The sequence below is a fragment of the Nylanderia fulva genome, unplaced genomic scaffold (genome assembly GCF_048542155.1).
Source record: "Nylanderia fulva isolate GAGA-0341 unplaced genomic scaffold, ASM4854215v1 Scaffold3, whole genome shotgun sequence".
Lineage (NCBI taxonomy): Eukaryota > Metazoa > Arthropoda > Insecta > Hymenoptera > Formicidae > Nylanderia > Nylanderia fulva.
In genome coordinates, this window is record NW_028190368.1 from 1792033 (window position 1) to 1814673 (window position 22641).

Below are 22641 nucleotides of genomic sequence, written 5' to 3' on the forward strand. Positions count from 1 at the left end.
TTATATATATATATATAAATTTAAAAATAGTATATTAAAATTAAAACATTTAATTAATTTAAAAAAGGGTATATTATACATAATATAATTTATTACTTTTATTGCAAAATATATAATATATCCTATAAGAAAATTTTTTTATAATAATGCTCATGTATATGTATATATAACTTTCAAATTATCATACATGTTATGATCAAACTGACACAAAGTTTCCTTCCAATGTATTATCCAAACCAATGATTGCCCATACATTCTCTAGTCCATTCCGTTTGACACACCCAGCACCAGTGATAACCACATCCTGCTCTTGTGCACACCATGTGCATGCAACCTCCTGTAAATAAACAATTTGTTTATATATGTATGAGAAATATCTGATATATTTTTAAAAAGTTGATAAGATCTATACATTTTTTAAAACTATTTCCAGAGTGTTGTATATAGTCTGTTGTACTTGAACTTTATCAGATAAGATAAGACTTGTATTTACAGTCCAGTTATATCTCAATGTTAATTCTTAAAAGTTAATTTGGACATACCGTCTCTTTCAGTAGGAGTTCTGCATTTCGGGCAAGGTTTTGTAGATATTTGTATAGTCTTTTTACTAGCTTCGTCCCATTTAGCCTGAAAAGGTACAAGTAAAGTTAATTTCTAAAAAAAGCTATGCTTTTAATGTATAGACTTACTAACTTACTTCGTTAGCTTTGAGAGGATCGACTGAATAATGTCTAGAAGAAAAGATATTTGTAGATGTGTCTGACATTTGCGACTCACATTCTCCTACATGATATCCTTGTAAACAAATTCTGCAAAAAACATACTGAAAAAAAATAATTAGATTAAATTAAAGAATTACAATGATGAACTGATTATTTATCAGAGTATGATTGATCAATAATAGTCAAATAATGAATAGTCAAATAAATAACTGCAGTTTTTAAATATTAATGATGTGGATAATTAAAGAAATTGTTTAATATTACAATTAAGAAAAATATTAATAAAATCTAGATTTAGATAAGAGAAATTATACTCACAGAAAAGAAATGTGTTACTTTTGATACAACTTACACAACTGTTAATTAAAATGATATATTTTTATAAAAAATATAAAAAAAATATAAAAGTTTTTTCTGCATAAAGAGTTATTTACACCACATCCACCAATGCACTGGATTCTGCGACACTCTTCATCATCTTCCATAGATGGTGGTATAATGCCCATTCCACAATTTGGTCTTGGACACAAAAGACCACCAATACGCAAAACATATTCTTCTGTACTAAATCTCTGATATCTCTCGTACTATATATATATTGAAAACATAAATGAAAAATTACAAAATCAAATAGTGAGCTTATAAAAATAGTTTTCTGTTACAGACCTGTTCTGTGCCAAGAAGATGAAAATGATGCACTTCACGGATAAAAGAATTAGGACACTCAGCTGGACATGGTAAAGTATAATAATCCTCATCAAATTCAAATCTTCTTTCGTGTAAACGTACCGTGCAATATTCACGAAAGCAATCAAGGCAAGTCACATGACCAGCTTCACATGGAAATACTAATACAGTATCTCTACAGCAAGAAATACAGTATTAATTTAAAAAAATTATTAAATTTTTTCTCATATATTCTATCATAAAGCTATATACCTGATATCTGTGCACGCCAGACAAGGAATATTTCTTAAATTTGGCTTTACAAGATATAGTGGTACGGCTTCATCATTTTCTCCTAGACTAGGATGATTCGCACATTTAAAATAAAAATGTGCATAAGAAACTTGAGATTCTGTCTCCTCTCCGCTCGAGGTTGCAGGACAAAAATCACTCTCGCAGTTTACAGTTATCCTCTTTGATTGCAATACATCTGGCCAGCATTGAGGATCTCTGTCGACGGTGACAGCGCCGCTGCCGCATTTCGCACATTTGACCCTGAGTTTACCTACTCTCACATTTTTACACGGCGCTGAACAATATACGTAAAAATGCGCTCGATTTTCCTGCTGCTCTGTCAACAATGAAAATATAGAGAAAACGAATTAATCTCTTGCATTTATTAATTGAATTAATTATTACGATAAATCAATATGTCATTGCCACCTTCCAGGGATACATTTTGATCCGATTCATCCAAAGGTAGATCCATAAGTGTCTCGTTCATAGGTTTGCTGCCACTGCTGTCATTCAAGTCGGATGTCTCAGATATAGATTCCTCTATAGGATTTGCATTCTTCCTTTTATTAAGCATTCTATGAGGTGTACGCACTGCATGTAAGATACTTTGTTGACCTAAATCGCATTCCTGTAACATTATAATATTGTAATTAGATACACAAATGTAGAAAAATACTTTTGCATGTGTATATGTATACAAATAAGCTCACCTCTATTATAGTCGAATTATGCAGTTCTTTACCTGCAAATATAATCTTTATGTCTTCAGGTGCCATTCCCATCCGAGGCGCAACAATTTCCTTCAAGTTCTTTATATCCCATTTTGGGTCTAATTCGACAGAGAGTGTGCTCCCGGTATTTGTTTTAATATATATGCTCAGAGAACTCGATATCTTACGTTTGCCGAACCATAATAATTGCAACATTCCGAGAAATGCGTTTTTCACTAAATTAAACAAGAAGCTCATAGTCCGCAGCGTGATCAGCTGATCGTGAATTTTGGATTCGCGATCTCAGAAATATTTTCGATGCACGACTTGGTTAATTTATTTATTTTCTCATACTTTACGAATAATCCGGAAAAGGCACACAAAGCAGTTCATTTCTAAAATATAATTGAATTATGGAGATGTGTTGTATTTTTTTATACAGGTAAGTGAGATGAAAACCACGTGTTTACGTCACGTGGTTAAATGTCAAAAGTGGGAGGAGAAAGAAACAGCTGATTAAGGATAGAGGAAAATCTAGAATACAGGAAATCAACCGTAAGTGCATTATAATAAAAAAGAAAAATAATAATAATCGTGAACACAAAATTCGTTGTGAGTTCTGTAAGTTTTTGCATAAAATTGTCATTAATTAATGTGATAATGGCATCTAAATAAGGTTTGCATTTACATTACATACTACAGTTTTATTTTAAGAAATGATGTATTCTCCATACACTTTAATTCGACATACAAGATGATTCATGACAAGTGTATCATACTTTTCAAAAGTTTGTGATTGCAAAAACACATTTTTGTCCGATTTTGAATTAATATAATTTACTTGATAAATTAATTAATATTTATCATTAAAGCTGGTATATATTTTACTACATTATTTTGTGTGTAAAAAATTAAATATAATTTATGATAAATTTAAAATCAATTTTCTCAAACTTGCATTTTTTGACATTTGTGTCAATACTTGAATTTGTGTGCAAAATTCTTTTATCATCTATATCTATTTGTAAGCTTTATTAAAAAATCGTAAAGAAATTTTTTTAAATTCACGTAAAGCGATGCAGATTTTTTATGAATTATCCTGTATTGAAAAAGGACATATATTAATTCTAGGTTAGATAGACAAGAGTCCCTCAATAATGGCGTCTCCTCGGCCCAAGTCACCACGGACTCCGATCGCGAAGAAGGATGATAAGGAGGAGAGCTTTTGGGATAAAATCGGAACACTTGGGCGCAAGAAACGCATTAAGGAAGGTACCGTCTAATTTTCATATTTATTTCGAGTTATTTGAAATTTTCTCGCAAACTTGGTTACGTCACTGATCAACGAAACGTATATTTCCTTATATGGAGCGAGACGATTTTATGAATTCAATCTATTTGTAAACAATAAACTTTTTCCATTTTAATGCGCATTTTTTTAAACTGAAACTTCTATTAGAGATTTAATTCTGATATATTGTGATGGAATTTTATTCAACTATTTTAAAAATATTTGAGATTAAGAAATACTTCAATATAATAAAAATATGACATTTTTAGTACAAGAGACGTGTTATTTTATGAATTCTATCTATTTGTAAACAATAAACTTTTTCCATTTTAATGTGCATTTTCTTAAACTGATACTTCTATTAGAAATTTAATTCTGATATATTGTGATGAAATTTTATTAAATTATTTTAAATATAATAATATTTGAGACTAAGAAATACTCTAATATAATAAAAATATGACATTTTTAGTACAAGAGGTCCAGGAAGAAGGGAAATATGCTATCGATTCACCTGGATATGCTGCCAACCCTGATATGCCACCAGAGGAATATGCTCTTGATGAGAATGAAGAACGTTCCATGATAGAACCAAAATCTTTGGAAGATCCCAAACTGCAGGAATTGATATCTGTTTTAATTGAATGGATCAATGACGAATTGGCTGATCAGCGAATTATTGTTAAAGATATTCTCGAAGATCTTTATGATGGACAAGTGCTACAGAAACTTTTAGGTAAACAAATGTTTATAATTTAAAATGTAGAAAGATTATAGAAGAGTTATTTTGACTTTGTCTGTGACAGAATAAAAGCAATCAAAATTTTTATTTATTTGTAAAAAATTTATCTTAGAAAAATTGACTGGAGAGAAACTGGATGTACCCGAAGTAACTCAATCCGAGGAAGGACAGAAGCAAAAACTCACTGTTGTCTTGTCTGCCGCTAATCGAGTATTGGGTCGATATCCGCCTTACAAATGGAGCGTCGAATCTGTACATTCGAAAAACGTTGTCGCAATTTTGCATCTGCTAGTTAGCCTAGCTCGACTGTTTCGCGCTCCCGTTAGACTCCCGGAAAGAGTCACCGCTCAAGTGGTTGTGGTGCGTAAGAAAGATGGTCAGCTCATACACAGGACGGTGAGAGAAGAACTAACGACGACATATGACGATTTGGGTATGCGTTGCGAGCGCGACGCATTCGATACTCTTTTCGATCACGCACCCGATAAATTAGCTGTTGTGAAGAAAGTAAGTTTATCGATTAGTTTTCATGTTTCACGATTTTTATTTTTTTACAATTATATTGATTTTGTTGTTGTTAATCTTCTATTTTTTTTTAGTCTTTGGTAACATTCGTAAATAAACACTTGAGCAAAGTACATTTGGAAGTGACTGACCTGGATACTCAATTCCACGATGGTGTTTTCCTGACTTTGCTGCTTGGTCTCTTGGAAGGCTTTTTTGTCCCATTAGGTAGCTTTCATTTGACACCAAAAACCATTGACCAGAAAGTTCATAATGTTTCATTTGCATTTGATATTATGCGAGACATTGGGCTACCAAAACCCAAAGCTCGTCCTGAAGGTTTGTATTTTATTTCTATTTTAACTATACAAATAACAAGAAAGTTTTCTTGTTGATATTTTTTTGAATTTTTAAATTGTGCTTCTCTTACAGATATCGTAAATTTGGATCTGAAGTCTACCCTTCGCGTTTTATATAATCTATTCACAAAATATAAGGGGATAAATTAATAAAAGGTATGTGTGCATTTGATCTGACATTATGAACAATCAATATCTTATTAAGATTGATAATATAATTATGCTAACAATTACGACGTGACTGCCATTAAAGAGTTAGTTCTATCGTGTTTAATAATTAGTTTTTTAATGATGCTTTTTACATTTTATCACGTTATTTTCTTATCTTCTCTTCTCTTCAAAACATAAATACATGTAAATATATTTGTTTTAACTAAATAAGCAAAAAGATGGAGCTACATAAGTAAAAAGATAAAGGTAAAACAAAACATACACATTAAAAATTTTAAATAATGTGCCTTTATATATATACATATATACATGTTATAATATATATTTTATAGATAATATTTATTTATACAATAGTTTTAACTCTATATCAATGTTTTTGTATAAACCTGTGAATATATTTTCGTTAATAAATATATTAACTATTATATATTTTCTCGTATATACAAATCTATTCTGCTATGAAGAAACAGCTGCGTATGATTAATGTCTGAAATACAATAAATTGTATTTTTCATCATATACAGGATGGAAAAGAATTACTGTAAAAAATTGATGTATATACAAATAATTATATAATGAGATAGAGAGTAACTTGAAAAAATATTAGATAGATAGATTCGACGTTAATGTGTGAATGTAACGTCAGTGTTGACTGCTTATGGAATTGTGTCAACACGATCGTACCTGCCGCCGTCATTCCAAGATGATCGATCGGCTACGTACGTGACAGCTGTCTATCTATTGTCTTTCTTTTTATTCGACGAAAGTGATTGTGCACGAGAACGCAATTCAATATGGATCATTGAATATTGCTTGATATTGCAGTAAATATGTAAAATGCAACTGCATATCGATATAGTGCATACGCCGACGTAGAAATACTTTCAGAGTCCCAGATATTTTTACTTTTCTTGTTTAGTATCGATCGTAATAACATCAAATCATATATATGACATATCATATATTTAAATCATGTTTTTCTCTTTCTCTTTCTCTTGTGATCTTTTTGTTTTCGTTTATATAATTTATATAAATATGTTTTAATTTATATAATTTATATAAATATTTACATTTATATTTTTATATTATATTCGACTTATATAATTTATATAAAATAATTCATTGTATTTTATTAATCTTAATTTATATAAATTATATAAAGTAAGATTAATATAAAATACAATGAAATTAATATTATCGAATATAGAATATAAAAAGTTACTTGCATTTTTATATTCTATTTTTTTAATTATGTGTCTTTTTTTACTATGGTAATATAAATATTTAATTTAGCTCGAATAATTATGTATACATATCAATTTATCAATTTATGTTTTAATGAAAAATTTTGTAAAATATATATATAAGGAAGTATAAGAAGAATATGTTAAATGTACATTCAACGTTTCTAAGAAACGCATTGCAAATTTCCTTCAATTATATAATTAATATATATGTTTCTCGTTTCTCTTTTAAGTATTCATTAAATTCATTTCACTATCTCTCTTGGCACATAATTTTATCTGATCTTCGATAGTTGCGAAAGTTTGCTCGCTAATCAAACAGACAGACAGAAAAGTGTGCTTTGGCATATAACTTCTTATACTGACTTAAAAAGTATCCGACGTCGCTGATGAGAGTCGAAGATGCAATTTCGTGGGATACGCCTCCGAGGCACGCGATGTCGCGCGACACGATTTCGTCTCCTCGGTGTCTTCAGTCTTCTCTCGACTCTCCGCCCCGACGATTGCCCGATCACAGAAGGAGCGAGCGACTTCTGCTGTGGCACAATTAAGTCACCCCCGAAGACGTCGCGTGTCTCAGACGCGTTTTAATCTCTCCGAAGATTTTACCTTTTGATTGACACCCAATAATTGTGTAAAACATATCCTTCCATCTTCGCCAAAGTCCTTATTTGTATACATATTTTGGAAGTAGAACTAGTCGTTTCTCGTCGTGCGACAGCTTCCTGGGGGTGCGCGATGACAGTCGGCGATCCGTCAGCGGAACCGGAAAGATCTTTCGACGACGTCGAGATCAAGGTCACCGTCGATGCGCATAAAACTAGTATATTTACCCTCTATGCAAAGATATTTCGGCTCCTTCTTTCCACGCAGACACCGAATCTCAGTCTTCTCAGCGATGAGGAACGCGACAAAGAACTCGAAAAATTGATATTGCCAAGCAATGAAGAATGGCGTCACCGAGTTTATCACAGCCTCGTCGAGTTACAGAGGGAAAAGGATGCTGAAACCGAAGATAAAAGGTAAAAGATCAGCGATATTTAACGATATAAAACTGTATTAATAAATTTATGTTAAATTTTAAATAGAGATTATATATATTGAGACTATGAGTAAATTTATTGCAGAATATTACAGTATCTTGCTCAAGTATTTACTTAAGAATGTTATTAAGACTAAGAAAAATAGAAAATTAATAACATAATAAAATCAATATAGTATAATTGCAAAATGAAACTTGAGATGCTGATTAATAAGCTTTTATAATTTTGTGAACAAAAATATATATATGTTATATATTATTATTATACATAATTGTCATATATATATATATATAATATGTATAAGATAGATATGTGATGTAAATTACAATGTAAAAGAATATAACTGATCGCAATCGTTTTGGGACAAATGAATATTTCTCTGATTCGCGAATTCTTTTCGTGTTACACTTCGCTCGATGTCATCGAGGATGTTGATAGAAGGATGTGTGAATCGCATACATTTAATTAATTAATTAATTAAAATAATTTTTCATATATATGTCCTTGCAATCCTTTCGTTTTTATATTCGCGTCTGAAGTAATCGCAAATGTATGTATCTCCAAAAGAATGAATATTCCTCATATTAGTCCCCGAGATCGCATATAATCAAGATTGCATATACCTTAAAAACCTCCCAAAATATAATTCTATTCGCTGTATAATAGATTGAATTTGCCAAAGGATCATAAGTACGCGAATGTTTTTGTTCGAGGACGGAGGAGCTTAAGCGGTCTATGAGCCGCAAGAATTCGCAGGATGACTGGGAATGGCGTCCCAGAGAGGGAGGACATCTCCCTAAGGGAAGAAGAGACGAAAGTCAGGACGTCGTGGCTTCCTTGAAGGCCATCTCGGGATCCGGTGGTTCGATGACGGAGGCTTGCGTAGAACCGGGTTGGCGTGTCAATGATATCGTCCTCGCCGCCAAGGTTCTCCAAAATGCGCGACCCTCTCCGAGTTATGCCAATGAAGCTGAAATGAGACGCGTCTTTGGTTTAGTCTACGACGTTTTGAGATGTGAGATATAGCTTTCGAATATTATATATTGATAGAAAGAGAGTGTTTCTCTCTTTCTCTTCTTGAATAAAAATCTTATTCTCTATTCAAGATTGAAAAGAATCCCCTTTTCCGTCTATAATCATGTATCTTATAATTCTTCTTAATATTCCCGAAGAGATAGCATATTTAGATACATTATGTAATATCTAATATATGATGTCTGTCTGTATAAATTTTACAGACAAGAACATTTTGAACCGTGCTCTCGAAGACGCTGGATTTTGGTATGAAAATTCAGCTCTGAAGCAACGAGAAAGGGTGGTCTGGTTATTGTTGTACGATATGCAGGGAAGAAAATTTGCACGACGGCGTGATGGAAATGCACTTGAGATTCGAAACAGGATATTCAAGGTTTATTTTATATCTTCGATAAAAAAAGAAGAGACTGCTGTATGTATTACATACAATTGCGATAGTTATACCTATACTTTTGCAGACTTATGGATTGAAGAACATCGAAAACGCTCTTTTGAAGGCAAAGACACATCTGGCAGCAAGCATCTCGCGTCTTCGTATCGGCGGTTCAGCGCTCAGTCTTGGTTATTTCTAATTTTCTATTTGCATAAACTTGTTCCTTTATTGTACAATATAGAAAGGTTTTACACATAGAGTGTTGCCAATTATATATATATATATATATTGACCCTTCCTTGTATCAACTGTCCTATATTTATACAGACGAGCTTCTTCCAATGCATTTGCGCACCGCTGAAGGAATCAGCTGGTCCGATGAAGGCGCGATCGCTTCCGGATGGATCAACACCATGAGAGTAGCTGATAAGGACGAATTTGTTAAAGACATGTCGCGGCTGAAGCTCGAATTCTGCGACGACATTAGAACCATGGAGCTCAAGGAGACCGACTTCATCTTCGATACAGTTTGCCCGAAGATAATCAATTTGCATGACAAGGCGCGGGAGAGACTCGCCGTGTCCGATCTGGTTCACAGCCATCGCTTTATCTTTCTGGTGAATATATATACATATATTCAATCGGCGCTAAAACCGATTTTCCACCTTGGAGTTATCTTATTCACCGATATCGAATATAAAAAAAATGCAGAGATCTGTTTAGGAAAGATCCTTGTGTCTCGGAGCAGCTACGCTGGCCCAGGCGATCCGCGTCGCTCGTCTTTGTGGTCCCGTCATCCTCACGCACTCAATCGCACCTCGTCACACGGGATACTTGGCGGGACTCCTGGCTGACATCGAGGACGCCGGGAGACTGTTGGTCTTTGGCGCCGGGGATCGTCGCTGCGAATACGAGGCTTATCTCGAGACCCTGGGCGTTACTCTGCAACACTGCCAAATTTTCTCCGAAAAGTAATTCTCTTTCTCTTAGAAGAAGAAATATTTCTTCTTTTTTCATAAGAAAAACTATCCCACACAATATCCAAAAGAAATATGACATGCATATCCAGAAAATGTTTAGAAGATATCCCGAAGATTATATTGTTCGAATAGTAGTAGAAGATCCTGAAAGAGTTCTTTCGTTCCAGATACGTATCTCCACCAACATCCATCGAGCTGGAAAGAGCGACTGTCGTTCTAGCAACTCCCCCATGCAGCTACACCGGCATCCGGGACATCGTCGACCTCGCTGTCGCTCGCGGCGGCGACATCGGCCTCCTGGAATCGTTGACCAGCGACCTGACGGGTGGCGAGATGAAGCATCCCCGGGCTCTGCTCGCCGAACAATTTTCCACGCTTAAGCACGCGCTCACCAGGCCGAACATACAGTTCCTGATATACGAGGTGCACACGATTCTCCCGTCCGAAACTACGGAGATGATTCGACAGGTTGTCGAATACGCCAATCGAATAGCCACGGAGAAGTACATTCGCGAGCATCCTGTAAGTGAGATTGTATAACATGCGTGTATTTCTTAGAAACTACTTTTTCTTGTAATAAGACTTTCCAATAAAAAAAAACTAACTCACTTTCAATCAGTGCATGCTGGTCGTTGAAAGTATCTCTTCAAGTATTCCATGTGTATTTCGTTTCATATAGTTTCTTGTTCTTTTTTTAGCCAAAGAGGAAGGCTGCATCGAAAGATGGTAGCGGAAAAGTTTCCAAAATTAGACAACCTGCTAGACAAGAACAGGACGATCATTCGCAGATGCAGCACGAACAAACGCTCTCGATCAAGCAGGAGGATGAGGATGAAGGAGGATCATCGTTGATGACGACTGATGACATTGTCGTAAGATTATTTATAAAAAAGAAAAACACGCGCGTACAATCTTGAGAGTGATGATTATAGTTCGTTATTAAAGGTAAAAATTATCATTAGATCCCCGACAGTGATTTGTTCGAAGTGGGAAGTATCGACGAAATTTACGGCGAGGATAGCGAGCGGACCCTAGATCCAGGCTGCTTCGTCGCCGTAATAAAACGAAAGGAGATGATGCAGTTCGATTCGCTTTTTATGATCAAGGTCGCGGAATCGAAGGGATTATTCGGCGATCCTGACAAGGAGCGAACCCCGAAGCAGAGGACTGAAGTAACGTCGGCGGCGACGCGTCAACCGTCGCGAACGAATCGCCGAGGTCTCAAGCGTGCCAAAGTAAGCGTTGCATTCAAGTGCTGCCTCATCCTTACATAAATTCTATTTCCTCAGCTTTTAGTAAAATCAGCCTTTTATGAGAAGGACTTTGCTTTCTTATCAAATTATCAATATTTTTATTTTATATTAGTTTTTTTAAAATAAACTGTCAAAGGTGTAGGAATGTAAATGAGTAAAAAAAATCAGGGATGATGAAAATTCACAAGTAATCTGGTTGTCTTCTACCATCATAATTGAAATGAGACTGAGAAATGATTTATAAGTATACCTCAGGATCATTTAAAATTAGTCAGATTTTCTGAAAAATTCTCAGGAGCACTAGAATTCGGAAAGCTTCATTGTTGAAAGCTAGATGTACAAACTAACTGTTTGCTTGAAATTGATTTTGAACAATAATGATTAATCTGACTAATTTTAAATGATCCTAAGACATGTCTATAATTATTTTCCAAAGCCTCATTTTAATTACAAAGACAGAAGATAACTGGTTCATTTGTTAGTAGCAGAATAGCTGTCTAGAGAAGAAATATCTTAAAATCGAGTCCTAATATTTCTTCTCTGCACGTGTAATAAATATATCGAATTATAATTATTCACTTAAACGACTGTAACGAGTCTAATTTGTCTCTCGACACTCTCTCAGGTCGAAATAGATCGCGTAGCAGCGCCCACGCACTCCTCGCTGTCGCGAGCTACCAGCAAACACAGTCAACTGTGTCCTCGTCACAGCCGATATATTGTGAGAGGTGAAAAGTTGTTGTCGGCCCAAATTCGCGAGACACGAAAACGGGACGCTCGTCGATGGTGGCGGGACGCGCTGACATTTCTGGTTCATGCGGAAGAATCTTCGAACGAATTTCGCGCAACGCGCTCGGATCCGTTCACGCAGAAGCCGCTGTATCCCTTTCACGTGAAGAGGATCGCGTTGTCGAAACGATGTCGACGTCAGGACAGTCTCACGGTCGAGTCTACTCAGAGTTTGATTTAGATGATCCTGAAAGATTGATGCCAATTCTGAATATTCGTGCAATTGCGACTTGTCATATATTACCCAATTAACGCGACCGATTATTATGCTTTTTATGTATATTCGATTTAGATTGATCTTACTTAGTGTAATCTGCATATGTTCATGTACTTGTATCGATTGTCGAACGACTATGTTTATTTAGAATAGCATAGCTTTTGCTTTACTCGTAAGGAAAGAGAATAAGACTTGTTTTATTTTAGAATAAAAAAAAAATAGAAAAGACTGTAGCTCTCTGCTCATCAATCATGAGCAAGCATAATTGGAACGCTTACTGTTGGTTCGATAAATAGCAGCACATCTCTGTGCATATCTTTTTTTCTCTTTTTGCTTTTATTAGATACGTTCAATATCGAATAATTCTTTTTTATTTTTACTCTATTTTTATTCTATTCATTTTTATGCAATAAAATCGAAACTTATTTCTGGAATTATGGTTAATTATGATAAAAGTACTCATTGATTAAAATTGTTAAAAAGGCATAAATGATTTCACTTCGACAGTGAAATAATTGACATACTTGTTTTGATTGATTTCGTAATATAACAATTATGAGTAACGAATATAAATCGTGCATTAATTTATTAGTTATGATATAATAACGATTTGACTTTTTTATCATATCAATAATGAATCTAATGTTATTTTTACATGATTTAAAATACTTTATTTTTATATTCTCATAATCTATTTTTGCGAGTGTCCATTCAAGATTGATCTGAATCGAAAGGACTATTTAAATTTAAATCAACGCGATTGTCATTTCACGATTAATCGAATCGCGATAAATGCGATCTATTAAAATTGTATTACGAAATTAAAGCGGTTATTTTAGAAGAGCGGAGATTCAAAATACGATGCGCCAAGTCCTTTGTAAAGTAAACTCTTATTCGCGTCATAAATAGTAAATAATTAATGCAGCTTCCAGTGAAAAAAATTAAATAAGCACGTGTACAATAATTATATTATTATTATATGTCATATAAGAATCGATGTATACAAAGTTAACGAAGTTGATGCGAGGAAACTGACCGGAGCAACTTTTAACTTCGTATGAAACTTCGATAAATTCGTGAGAAGAAATTTTGTCACTTTTAATAAATATCGAGGAAGGAATGTTTCAAATATGTACTCGATATGGACGAGGCTAGGCTTCTCGCAGTCTTTTCGTTGCCGCCCCAAGATACGATGCAACTTGCTGGCGCATCGTTGCAATACCACCAAAGAAGTTGTTCTAGAGACGGTACGCGATCTTGTATTCTATTCTTATTTTTTTCGCATTTCTCTAATTCGAGTCTTTATTCTAGAAATATGATTTATATCGACTGGATAAAGGTCCGCCCGAAAAAGCGACCCTAAATATCAACGATGCCACGAATGCTCTCAAAAAAATGAACTACATACGTCGGATGGAGAACAAAGCCGCGGAGCTATACAGACAGCGACTCATCAATGGTTTCTTACACTTATATGCCGGCCAGGTATAGAGAATATATAATAAGCTAAAAATCCAGAATGCTATATATATTAATATATAATATATATAATATTTATAAAATATAAAAATAATATATATAAAGCTAAAAATTCAGAAAGTTAAAGGTCACATATGTAGAAAGTGAATACCTTTGCAGGAAGCTATAGTGATGGGTCTCAGGATGGCCATTGCCGAGCAGGACACCGTCATCACGGCGTACAGGTGTCACGGCTTCGCTGTCATCTTCGACATCCCGGCGCGGGCGGTTTTCGCGGAACTTATGGGACGCAAAACTGGTGCCTCCAAGGGCAAGGGCGGCTCGATGCACATGTATGCGCCGCGATTCTACGGCGGCGACGGTATCGTTGGCGGACAGGTAAACCACAAATGGTGCCAAGTAGAACAGGGAAGCAAATCTGGAGTCCAAATTTGATCAATATGACATCAAACTGACATATTATTTTGACTTTTCTACTTGGGGTCCTCGCCTCCTGATGAATAATGTCTCCAACTCCTGGAACTCTAGCGTCTGCTTTCGCGATCCAGGTACCGATCGGCACCGGTATGGCTCTGGCCCACAAATACAACGGCACAGGCGGCGTGGCTTTTACGTTGTACGGCGACGGTGCGGCTTCGCAGGGCCAACTCCACGAAGCTTGGAACATGGCGAAGCTGTGGAATCTGCCGGTGGTCTACATCTGCGAGAATAACCACTATGGCATGGGCACGGCCGTGCACCGGGCATCCGCGAACACGAAGTTGTACACGCGCGGAGATCTCATACCTGGAATAAAGGTGAACCGCTTAGTTTGTTGCTCGTTGCATAAAGGAGAGATGTTAACAATGATGACTCTGACGGGTTTCTTATTTCAAAATTCTCTATTTAATAATTATAATTATAATCTAAATTTTATTTAATATAAAATAATTAATTATATAATATTAAATATATAATATAAAATATTAAATTATATATATATATATATATATATATATATATATATATATAATGAAATATATAATATAGATATATAAATATGTATATCTTATATATATCTAATTTAATTTCTATATACATATATATACTTATTACATTATTTAGTATAACTGAATGTATAATTTGACATAGGCTGATGGAATGAAGGTCGTGGATGTGCGAGAAGCTGTGCGTTTCAGCAGAGATTTTGCGCTTAGAAACGGACCAATCGTAATAGAGATGGTAACTTATCGTTACTTCGGACACAGTATGAGCGATCCCGGATACTCGTATCGCACCAGAGAAGAAATCAAAAGTGTACAAAGCGAACAAGATCCAATTATGTTGTTTAACAAGCTCGTCGTAGAGAAGGGACTTATGACCAAGAAAGATGTCGAGGTAATTTTCTTTTAATTATAATCGAAATGTTTATCTTGAAATAATTAAGATACCGAGAAAAAAGGATATTATAAAATTATTAAAAGCAGGGGAAAATTTTAGTATTAAAATTTTAATTGCGACGCACAACGAAATGACAACTATTCCCTTTAATTATACGTTGCATGCGTGCTAGGATATACGCACTGCAATGTATAAGAAGGTCGATGAGGAAGTGGAACAAGCCAAAGCTGATGAGTGGCCAGAAATGTCGGAAATTTCGTCTAATGTTTACGTCAAACCGTTGGAGAAGATTCGCGGTAAAGTTCCCTGGGAAACGCACTAGAGACAATAATCAGTGTACAGATAATTTTCTCATCGAAAATTATTTATTAATCCTGCCTCCTGCGTGTCCTCCTGTGCGCAAGAATTTTAATTTTTTACAACGTAGAGTGATTTAAATTATTTATTCGTACTTTAGATAAAAATGTATATCGCGTCTTACAAAAATATAATGCGGTTCTTTTTGAAAGAGTATAATATAAAGTAGTCTAAAACTGTTTCGAAAACAATCTCTTGGACATTTTGATACATTCAGAAACAACCAATAACATTGGTAATTTATTTCTGTTGAAAATTAATATATAAAATAAAATCAGACTTTTACAATGATGCTTTTCATTTCTCAGATATCTAATGTTGAGTCATTACTTGAGATATCTCTCGATTGCAACATTGAATGCTATAGACGCATCTATATTTATCTGTAGTAGAATACAATATACAACATAAGCAATATTTTTTTTCCACCCACCTGCGATGTAAAAATCAATTTTCAATAAACACAACGAATTTTTTCCTCATTCTCAGGTCATCTTATAAAACTTAGTAAAGTGAAGGGAGAAGAGTAATCTAATTTTTTATTGATTCCATTCGATAGAAACGATCAATTAAGCGATAACTTTTTTTAAATGAGAGGACTTGAATAAGATGCAGGAAATGGTAGGAGAGATAAGAAACACGAATAAATGAGTTCGATTGTGAAAGAGAGAAGAGGAGCGCGGAAGGCGGAGGACGAGGCTGAAGCGACCATCTCGATTCGCGGCGAAAGCACTAGGCGAGAGTCGGTTTATGTCATTTGCACGTATCACGTCGTCGCGTTAATTGAATTCTAAAGAATTCTGAGACGAGAAACAGTCTTCCTCTCTCTAGTAGCTCTGAACGAGATATCGGATAGTTCGGTCGTTCTTTATTCCACTTTCTTCTCATCTTTTAATTCGCAGCAGACCCATCAACTCTCGATAACCAGCTCGAAATTCTCTGACAGGTACTGTAGCTTTCTCTCTCTTTCTTCACTCTTTTTTGCGAGTTTCCTCAGGATGTAATTCTGCTACAACAAAGTATATAATAACTTTTCAACATACCTTCAATTAATATTTTTTTATATTATTATATATTAATATTTTGTAGGAAACAACAGCGGTGGGTGTCAGGACAGTCTTAACTCAGCAGGACATTACGGAGTACAGATATCACGGCTTCGGACACAGTATATGAGCAATCCTGGATACTCATATCGCACCAGAGATAAATTCAAAACTATACAACATACATACAAAGCGAACAAGATCCAATCATGTTGCTTAACAAGCTCGTCGTAGGAAAGGGACTTGTGACCGAGAAGACGTCGAGGTAATTCTGATCTAATTATCGAAATGTCTATCTTGAAGTAATTAAATTTATAATTCGAATAAAAAGAACATTATAAAATTATTAAAAATGGATAAAAATTAAAGTATTAGAATTTTAATTGCGACGCATAACAAAATGACAACTGTCTCCTTTAATTATACGTTGCATGCGTGCTAGGATATATGCACTGCAATGTACAAGAAGGTCGATGAGGAAGTGGAGCAAGCCAAGGCTGATGAGTGGTCAGAAATGTCGGAAATCTCGTCCAATGTTTACGTCAAACCGTTGAAGAAGATTTGCGGTAAAGTTCTTTAAGAAATGCACTAGAGACAATAAATAATCATATATACATATGATTTCCTATAAAAATTATTTAATTTATGTGTGCGCCTATGCAACAAAAAATTTAATTATTTTTAATGTAGAGTAATTTGAATTATTTATATCGCATCTGAGAAAAATATAATGCGATTTTTTTTTGAAGACTATAATATAAAGTAGTCTAAAATTGTTTCGAAAATAATCTCTTGGTCAATTTTATTGATACATTGGGAAACAACAAATAACATTAGTAATCTATTTCTGTTGAAAATTAATATAAAATAAAATTATTTAGATTTTTACAATGATGTTATTTTTCAATTTCTCTGATATCTCACGTTGAATAAAAATTTGCAAAGTCTGCATTACGTGAGATATCTCGATTGCGCTATTAAAAGTTATACGCACGTCTATATTTATCTAGAATAATTTATACAACATACGCATTATATATTTTTTTCTATCTGCCTACGATGCGGAAATCGATTTTCTTTAAATGTAATGATTTTCCTCATTCTCGGCTCATCTTGTGAAACCCAATAAGACAGAGTATTATCACTAAAGGTGGAGGGAGAGAAAGGGCCCAATCTTATTTGTTTCATCAGACAGAAACGATTAATTGAGCCTGTTTTTTTTAAACGAGAGGGCATACGAAGACACTCGACGGCGTAAATGACAGGAGAGAGATGGGAGAGAGACACGAATGAATGAGTCAGATCGTGAAAGAGAGGAGAGGCGCGTGTAGGAGAAGAGTGTCAACGCGGAGGGCGAGGACGAGGCTGACATGAGCGAACGTCTCGGCTCGGCGGGAGTCGCCTTATGACGCTTGCACGTGTCACGTCGTCGCGTTAATTGAATTCTAACGCGACCAGACAGTCTCTCTCTCTCTCTGGTCGCTCGGTCGTTCGGCTCGTTCCACTTTTCCTCTCATCTTTAAGCCTCCAAACTCTCGATAACCAGCTCGAAATTATCTGACAGGTATATTTCTTCACTCTTTTTCCGCAAGTTTCCTCGGGATGTGCGTAATTCTGCTGCAACAGAGTAGACGTACTTTCATCAGTTAAAAGTTTGACGTTTGAAGGTCGAATCCATTGAAGATTGCATATCTGAACATCCTCTGGATGTCCTCAGAGGCTTCACAGCAGAGATCATTTAGAGGATGTTTGGATTATCCTCTGAATGTCTTTCGGATATGTGTGCTTAACAGCAGAGAACATCCAGAGGATGTTCGGACGTCCTCAGGATATCATCTGAACGTCTTTAGGATATATGTGCTTGAAGATGTTTGATATTCTCAGAATATCCTCTGAATGTCTTTCGGATATGTGTATTTGAGGATGTTCGGATGTCCTCGGGATATCCTTTAAACTTCTTTCGGATATGATGTGCTGTTGGGAAACCTTGAGGATTAAGTTTCTTCATCCGAAATTATAAAGGATTACAAAAGATTGGAGAGGTAGTGCAGGAAAGTAAGTTTCATGAATGCAGACGAGTAATTTAAGGCGGACAAATGCCTTCAATTGTTACGTCGAGTTAATAAAATTCCGCGGCAAACAACGCGTCATCGGCCGAGGAATTCTTTGCCCGAGTAGACGGCAATAACTCGATCGAAGTAACTCCGATGACGCTGGGTGTTGATTATGCCGGGTATTTAGCACGGTATCAAGTAGATCATCTTATATGGTATATATATATACACCTTCTTCGCATTTCTAAACGTGTCTAGTCTCTTTTCATCACGTTCGTAAAAATATCCCTTTCTTCATAAAATAAAAATTCAGTGTTGAATTTACAGAAAAAAAGAGCCGAGTCAAATTATTTTACAGCAAAATATTCCTGTCATCGTGTAAAAAATATATGAGACGCTATTATTATTTTAAGAACGTGAGCAGCATTTGAATGTTTGATAAAGCATTATCTACAGTGACCATATCTTGCTATACATCCTGTAAGGATGTCCTGTATCACGAAATACAGAAGATAAAACCGTCAATCACAGATATCGAGCAACTATATATGTACTATAAGATTCTAAAATGAGGAAAAATGATAGATAAATCGATCGTACTTTCATCACCGTCGTAGATTCTTCCAATGGAAAGTTTAAAACTCGTCCAAGTAACCGCAATTTTTGCTCTGAAGTGACGGGATGTCGCGATACATCAGCAACATGGAAATCGACATTACAAACATTAGCGACTTGTTACGGGGTATGTATTTCAATAAAAGAAACTTTATCTTAACAAAATGGAAATGTTATAAAAGATTGTTGATTCTTCTCTTCATTTCAAATTCGTATTTGTACAAATTTCCAACTTTCATTCTTCCAACATATGTTGTCTCGACAGAAGTGATAGAGTTTCTGGAATGCCTTCGCGACGTGCAGCTTTCTCTTACCCTGGAGAACCTACGGGAGAAGCTACTGACGCGTTCCAAGGACACGTTAAGCCTTACAAGGGTACCTCGAGGATCCCCGGAACCTTATCTGGATATGAACTCGGGTCTGAAGAGCCTGTTGCTGAGAAAGAACGAGACCGACACGGAGGAATACGTAGGGATGGAAGGGTCTAAGAGACAGAGTCATCATCAGGATTACTACGAGACCTTCGAGAACGAGGCTCAAGGTGTCGCGAACGATCGTTCAGAGCAGAACGACGACGAGACTGAGGAAGGTCGAATGTTGCTCAGGATCTACAAAAAGCTCTCGGCGGCGCAGATCAGGAGCAAATGCCACAAATGCGGTCCGCTCTTCAAGAAAGAGGGAAAGAAGCTGTTCCTGCCGGAAGGTCGTACCTGCTGGGTCGCCCTCATCGGCTCGCATCTCCTCATCTATCGCAACGAACGGCACAATCAGCCTCACGGAATCCATCCAATTCGCGGATACATGGCCCGACCGGCGCCGAATCTGATCCCCCGCGATCGACAGAAGAGCGAGTCCGCCTTTGAGATATACCGTCCGGGCAACGAGACCTTACGTTTCATCGCAAGGACGCCCAAGGACATGGAACAGTGGATAGCGAAGATCTGCGAGATGGGTGGCAATCCGGCTGCGAGGAGCGCGAAAGTCAAGTCTGAAGGTCGCGGGAAGAAGCGACGAACGAATCCCGTCGTCAAATCCTCGACAGATAGAGACGCGAAAGATTCGACCTTGGATGACCTTGACAGCCCAATAGCCAAGGACGAATCGGCGAGCAACAAGGGCGAAGAGGTGCAAGAGCAAAAAAGGGATTCAGGAGGAAATCCGCCTCCCTTACCAGCCCGGATTCCGCGAAGATTGCCCTCTTTACCTCCCGACGACGCGATATCCTGCTACAAAGCGGTCATTGAGGACGACGAGGACGAGGATGACATTTATCACAAGATCGAGGATCTGAAAAACGGGACGTGTTATCAGAATATGATGCTATCGAGGAAACAACGAGGCGATAAGAAGCGCGAGACTGTCGTCGCCTACGACGACGTTCGCGCACCGGAGGAAGGTAATAACGAAGGTCAGACGAGGGAGGAAGGCGACGCGAAACCGTCTGAGGAGACGTACGATGATATCGCTTTGCGAATTAACGCCACAGCGAACAGCGAATGGCAGAACCATGATCCTCGTCCGGATGGGGAAGAGAAAACAGGAAGAGTTTTACGACGACGTGGAAGTGAGTCCCTACATTCCTCAATTATATCTTATTATCATTATAATATTAATTGTATTGATTATATTTATATTATAAATATTATTTATATTATATATTGTATTATATAAATTATATATTATATTATATATTTTATATATCAAATATTATATATATATTATTATTATATATTTTGTATGCTGTATAATATATTATACAATTTTATTCTATCATATTTCTATTATAAAGCTATAGCTTTAGTAATTACAATTAATACCGTTCGTTAATTAATATCTTGATGCCATTTGCAAACGCGAAGCAATTTTATCATTTTGTTATTTTATTTATATTATAGTTATTAAAAATTGTTTACTACTCAAATCGCGAAGCTAACACAAATTCTTTTTTCTTTCTATCAAACAATTTACATCTCCAATCACGAAAAATGATTTTGAAATGTTTTTTTCAACGAAATCGCAAATATAGTTATATTCCAAAAATTGACGATAATTTTTCTTTCATTATTTCGACGTAGAATTTGCTTCAAAACGGGAAACTCACCAAAGATCGTGCGAAGGATCCGAGCAAGTCTCCGCAGAAGAAATCCTTCCTCGAAAGAGTTCTGAGTAGAAAGGAATCGCCCGGCAAATCGGACAAGAGATATAAGGGTAAAACTTCGTCGAGTCCACCACCGTCCTCAACCAAGGAAGAGATATTATCTATTTACGACGACGCGTCCGATGTAATAGTGAATCGCGAATCTTTAGCGGACGAGGAGAAAGAATTGTCGGAATACAATTGTCCTCCCCCGCCTAGGCCAGTTTATACGAAGTCGACAATCCCAAACGGTCAGGTCGATCAAGCCGAAGACTTGTACGATGACGTCAACGCCTGTCGAGAACAACACAAACATCAAGTATTATTTTCCCTTCTCTACTTAATATATATATTTTATATTTATTTATATTTATATTTTAATTATAATATATATTATATAAATATTATATAATTATTATATATATACATATATATATATTTATTTATTTATAATATATATTTATATTTTATATAATTTATTATTATATTATATTATATATATTATATAATTAATATTATAACGACAGTTAATTGAGTAACATTTAACCAGAATTCTTTTTAAATAGCAAACGAGCTTGCAGTCGACGCAGAAGTCGGGTGTAAAAACGAGGGAAACTCCGGGTAACGGGAAGACGGAACAAAAAGTAGACAACGACCCTTCCCGGGAAGAGATCGAGCACTATCAGTCGCCGAGGAGCGACCTGTGCGTTCGCGATTTTGCGGAGAATCAGCAGGGGAACGAAGAAGACCTGTACGACGATATAGCGCTATGGAAGGATTTCACGGCGCGACTGAAGGACATTAACGAGAAAAGGGACGAGGACGCTGCGACGAGGTCGACGATCAGTTCCGATAAGAGATCGTGGAATCGGAAATTCGCCGCAATTAACAGAAAGTCGCGAGGAAACGATTCCATTGAGACGAATAATAGACGAGGAGGTGCGAACGAGTGCGACGAGATCGACGTCGATTCCTCGGAAGGGAATGGCGGGTTCAAGAGGAACACCTTCCAGAAGTTGATCAGCAGAATGGAAAACTCTCTCGCCAAAGTTTCCTCGAGGGGACATCCGTCGTTCCCTCCGACCGACAAATAAAATCGTATGATGAGCAATAATTTATGCTATGTCTGTCTAAATTTGGATAAAGATGTGCGTAAAAATACGTTCGTGTACGTACA

General features: G+C 36.0%; 6 protein-coding genes across 12 annotated transcripts in view; 4 read left to right on the plus strand and 2 right to left on the minus strand.

Moving 5' to 3' along the window:
- Positions 1-71: 71 nt before the first annotated feature.
- On the minus strand, positions 72-2893 carry park (E3 ubiquitin-protein ligase parkin). The gene is made up of 8 exons (XM_029322827.2): positions 2396-2893; positions 2112-2313; positions 1662-2019; positions 1389-1584; positions 1157-1309; positions 698-823; positions 543-627; positions 72-337 (listed from the first exon to the last, which is right to left on the minus strand). Exons 1-8 carry the CDS (start codon positions 2651-2653, stop codon positions 228-230), a joined length of 1488 nt encoding a protein of 495 aa, XP_029178660.1. The 5' UTR covers positions 2654-2893; the 3' UTR covers positions 72-227.
- On the plus strand, positions 2839-5887 carry parvin (beta-parvin). Of its 4 annotated transcripts, none has more exons than XM_029322838.2 (6): positions 2839-2950; positions 3527-3667; positions 4159-4422; positions 4541-4935; positions 5028-5271; positions 5365-5887. In XM_029322838.2, the coding sequence occupies exons 2-6, from the start codon at positions 3553-3555 to the stop codon at positions 5439-5441; spliced, it is 1095 nt and encodes a 364-aa protein (XP_029178671.1). In that variant the 5' UTR covers positions 2839-2950; positions 3527-3552; the 3' UTR covers positions 5442-5887. The 4 variants fall into 4 exon arrangements, with proteins under 4 accessions (XP_029178671.1, XP_029178694.1, XP_029178685.1 ...); XM_029322861.2 differs by having other exon boundaries at positions 3532-3667; XM_029322852.2 differs by lacking the exon at positions 2839-2950 and adding an exon at positions 2953-3016.
- Positions 5888-6603: 716 nt separating this feature from the next.
- Positions 6604-12830, plus strand: LOC114946465 (uncharacterized). Its single transcript, XM_085484178.1, has 10 exons — positions 6604-7728; positions 8463-8764; positions 8988-9157; positions 9243-9345; positions 9485-9774; positions 9881-10128; positions 10305-10659; positions 10836-11009; positions 11100-11372; positions 12016-12830. Exons 1-10 carry the CDS (start codon positions 7445-7447, stop codon positions 12358-12360), a joined length of 2544 nt encoding a protein of 847 aa, XP_085340304.1. The 5' UTR covers positions 6604-7444; the 3' UTR covers positions 12361-12830.
- LOC114946432 (uncharacterized) overlaps positions 8467-22641 on the minus strand; it is a 29350-nt gene continuing 15175 nt past the window's right edge. Inside the window, exons 5-8 of one of the 2 annotated variants that reach the window (XR_003822618.2) lie at positions 14027-14661; positions 10747-12366; positions 9229-10657; positions 8467-8719 (exon numbers count right to left, since the gene is read on the minus strand). The gene's annotated coding sequence lies outside the window, so the exon portion shown is untranslated. Of the gene's footprint in view, positions 8720-9228; positions 10658-10746; positions 12367-14026; positions 14662-15008; positions 16619-22641 lie in introns of those variants that run through there. The other variant, XR_003822619.2, reaches the window with a different exon arrangement.
- Positions 13393-16559, plus strand: LOC146722553 (pyruvate dehydrogenase E1 component subunit alpha, somatic form, mitochondrial). Of its 3 annotated transcripts, none has more exons than XM_085484179.1 (6): positions 13393-13643; positions 13708-13881; positions 14035-14253; positions 14424-14672; positions 15007-15252; positions 15428-16559. In XM_085484179.1, the coding sequence occupies exons 1-6, from the start codon at positions 13527-13529 to the stop codon at positions 15575-15577; spliced, it is 1155 nt and encodes a 384-aa protein (XP_085340305.1). In that variant the 5' UTR covers positions 13393-13526; the 3' UTR covers positions 15578-16559. The 3 variants fall into 3 exon arrangements, with proteins under 3 accessions (XP_085340305.1, XP_085340306.1, XP_085340307.1); XM_085484180.1 differs by having other exon boundaries at positions 15342-15495; XM_085484181.1 differs by having other exon boundaries at positions 15355-15495.
- LOC114946406 (uncharacterized) lies at positions 16341-22578 on the plus strand. Its single transcript, XM_029322871.2, is given in 7 exon segments — positions 16341-16558; positions 16702-16923; positions 17101-19454; positions 19593-20860; positions 20862-20891; positions 21403-21783; positions 22031-22578. Coding segments are annotated over 5 exon segments (2268 nt in total). The 5' UTR covers positions 16341-16558; positions 16702-16923; positions 17101-19393; the 3' UTR covers positions 22559-22578.

Excerpts from the sequence above, each read along its gene's own strand:
- park (XM_029322827.2), bottom strand. The coding sequence starts at position 2,653 with ATGAGCTTCTTGTTTAATTTAGTGAAAAACGCATTTCTCGGAATGTTG. Across the intron at positions 2,314-2,395 it reads ATAATTCGACTATAATAGAG|GAATGCGATTTAGGTCAACA; the intron begins GTGAGCTTATTT and ends ATAATGTTACAG. Across the intron at positions 824-1,156 it reads AGTGCATTGGTGGATGTGGT|TATGTTTTTTGCAGAATTTG; the intron begins GTAAATAACTCT and ends ATTTTTTTTCAG.
- parvin (XM_029322838.2), top strand. The coding sequence starts at position 3,553 with ATGGCGTCTCCTCGGCCCAAGTCACCACGGACTCCGATCGCGAAGAAG. Across the intron at positions 3,668-4,158 it reads CAAGAAACGCATTAAGGAAG|TACAAGAGGTCCAGGAAGAA; the intron begins GTACCGTCTAAT and ends TGACATTTTTAG. Across the intron at positions 5,272-5,364 it reads ACCCAAAGCTCGTCCTGAAG|ATATCGTAAATTTGGATCTG; the intron begins GTTTGTATTTTA and ends CTTCTCTTACAG.
- LOC114946465 (XM_085484178.1), top strand. The coding sequence starts at position 7,445 with ATGACAGTCGGCGATCCGTCAGCGGAACCGGAAAGATCTTTCGACGAC. Across the intron at positions 10,660-10,835 it reads AGTACATTCGCGAGCATCCT|CCAAAGAGGAAGGCTGCATC; the intron begins GTAAGTGAGATT and ends TTCTTTTTTTAG. Across the intron at positions 11,373-12,015 it reads GAGGTCTCAAGCGTGCCAAA|GTCGAAATAGATCGCGTAGC; the intron begins GTAAGCGTTGCA and ends ACACTCTCTCAG.
- LOC146722553 (XM_085484179.1), top strand. The coding sequence starts at position 13,527 with ATGTACTCGATATGGACGAGGCTAGGCTTCTCGCAGTCTTTTCGTTGC. Across the intron at positions 13,644-13,707 it reads AAGAAGTTGTTCTAGAGACG|AAATATGATTTATATCGACT; the intron begins GTACGCGATCTT and ends TCTTTATTCTAG. Across the intron at positions 14,673-15,006 it reads ATCTCATACCTGGAATAAAG|GCTGATGGAATGAAGGTCGT; the intron begins GTGAACCGCTTA and ends AATTTGACATAG.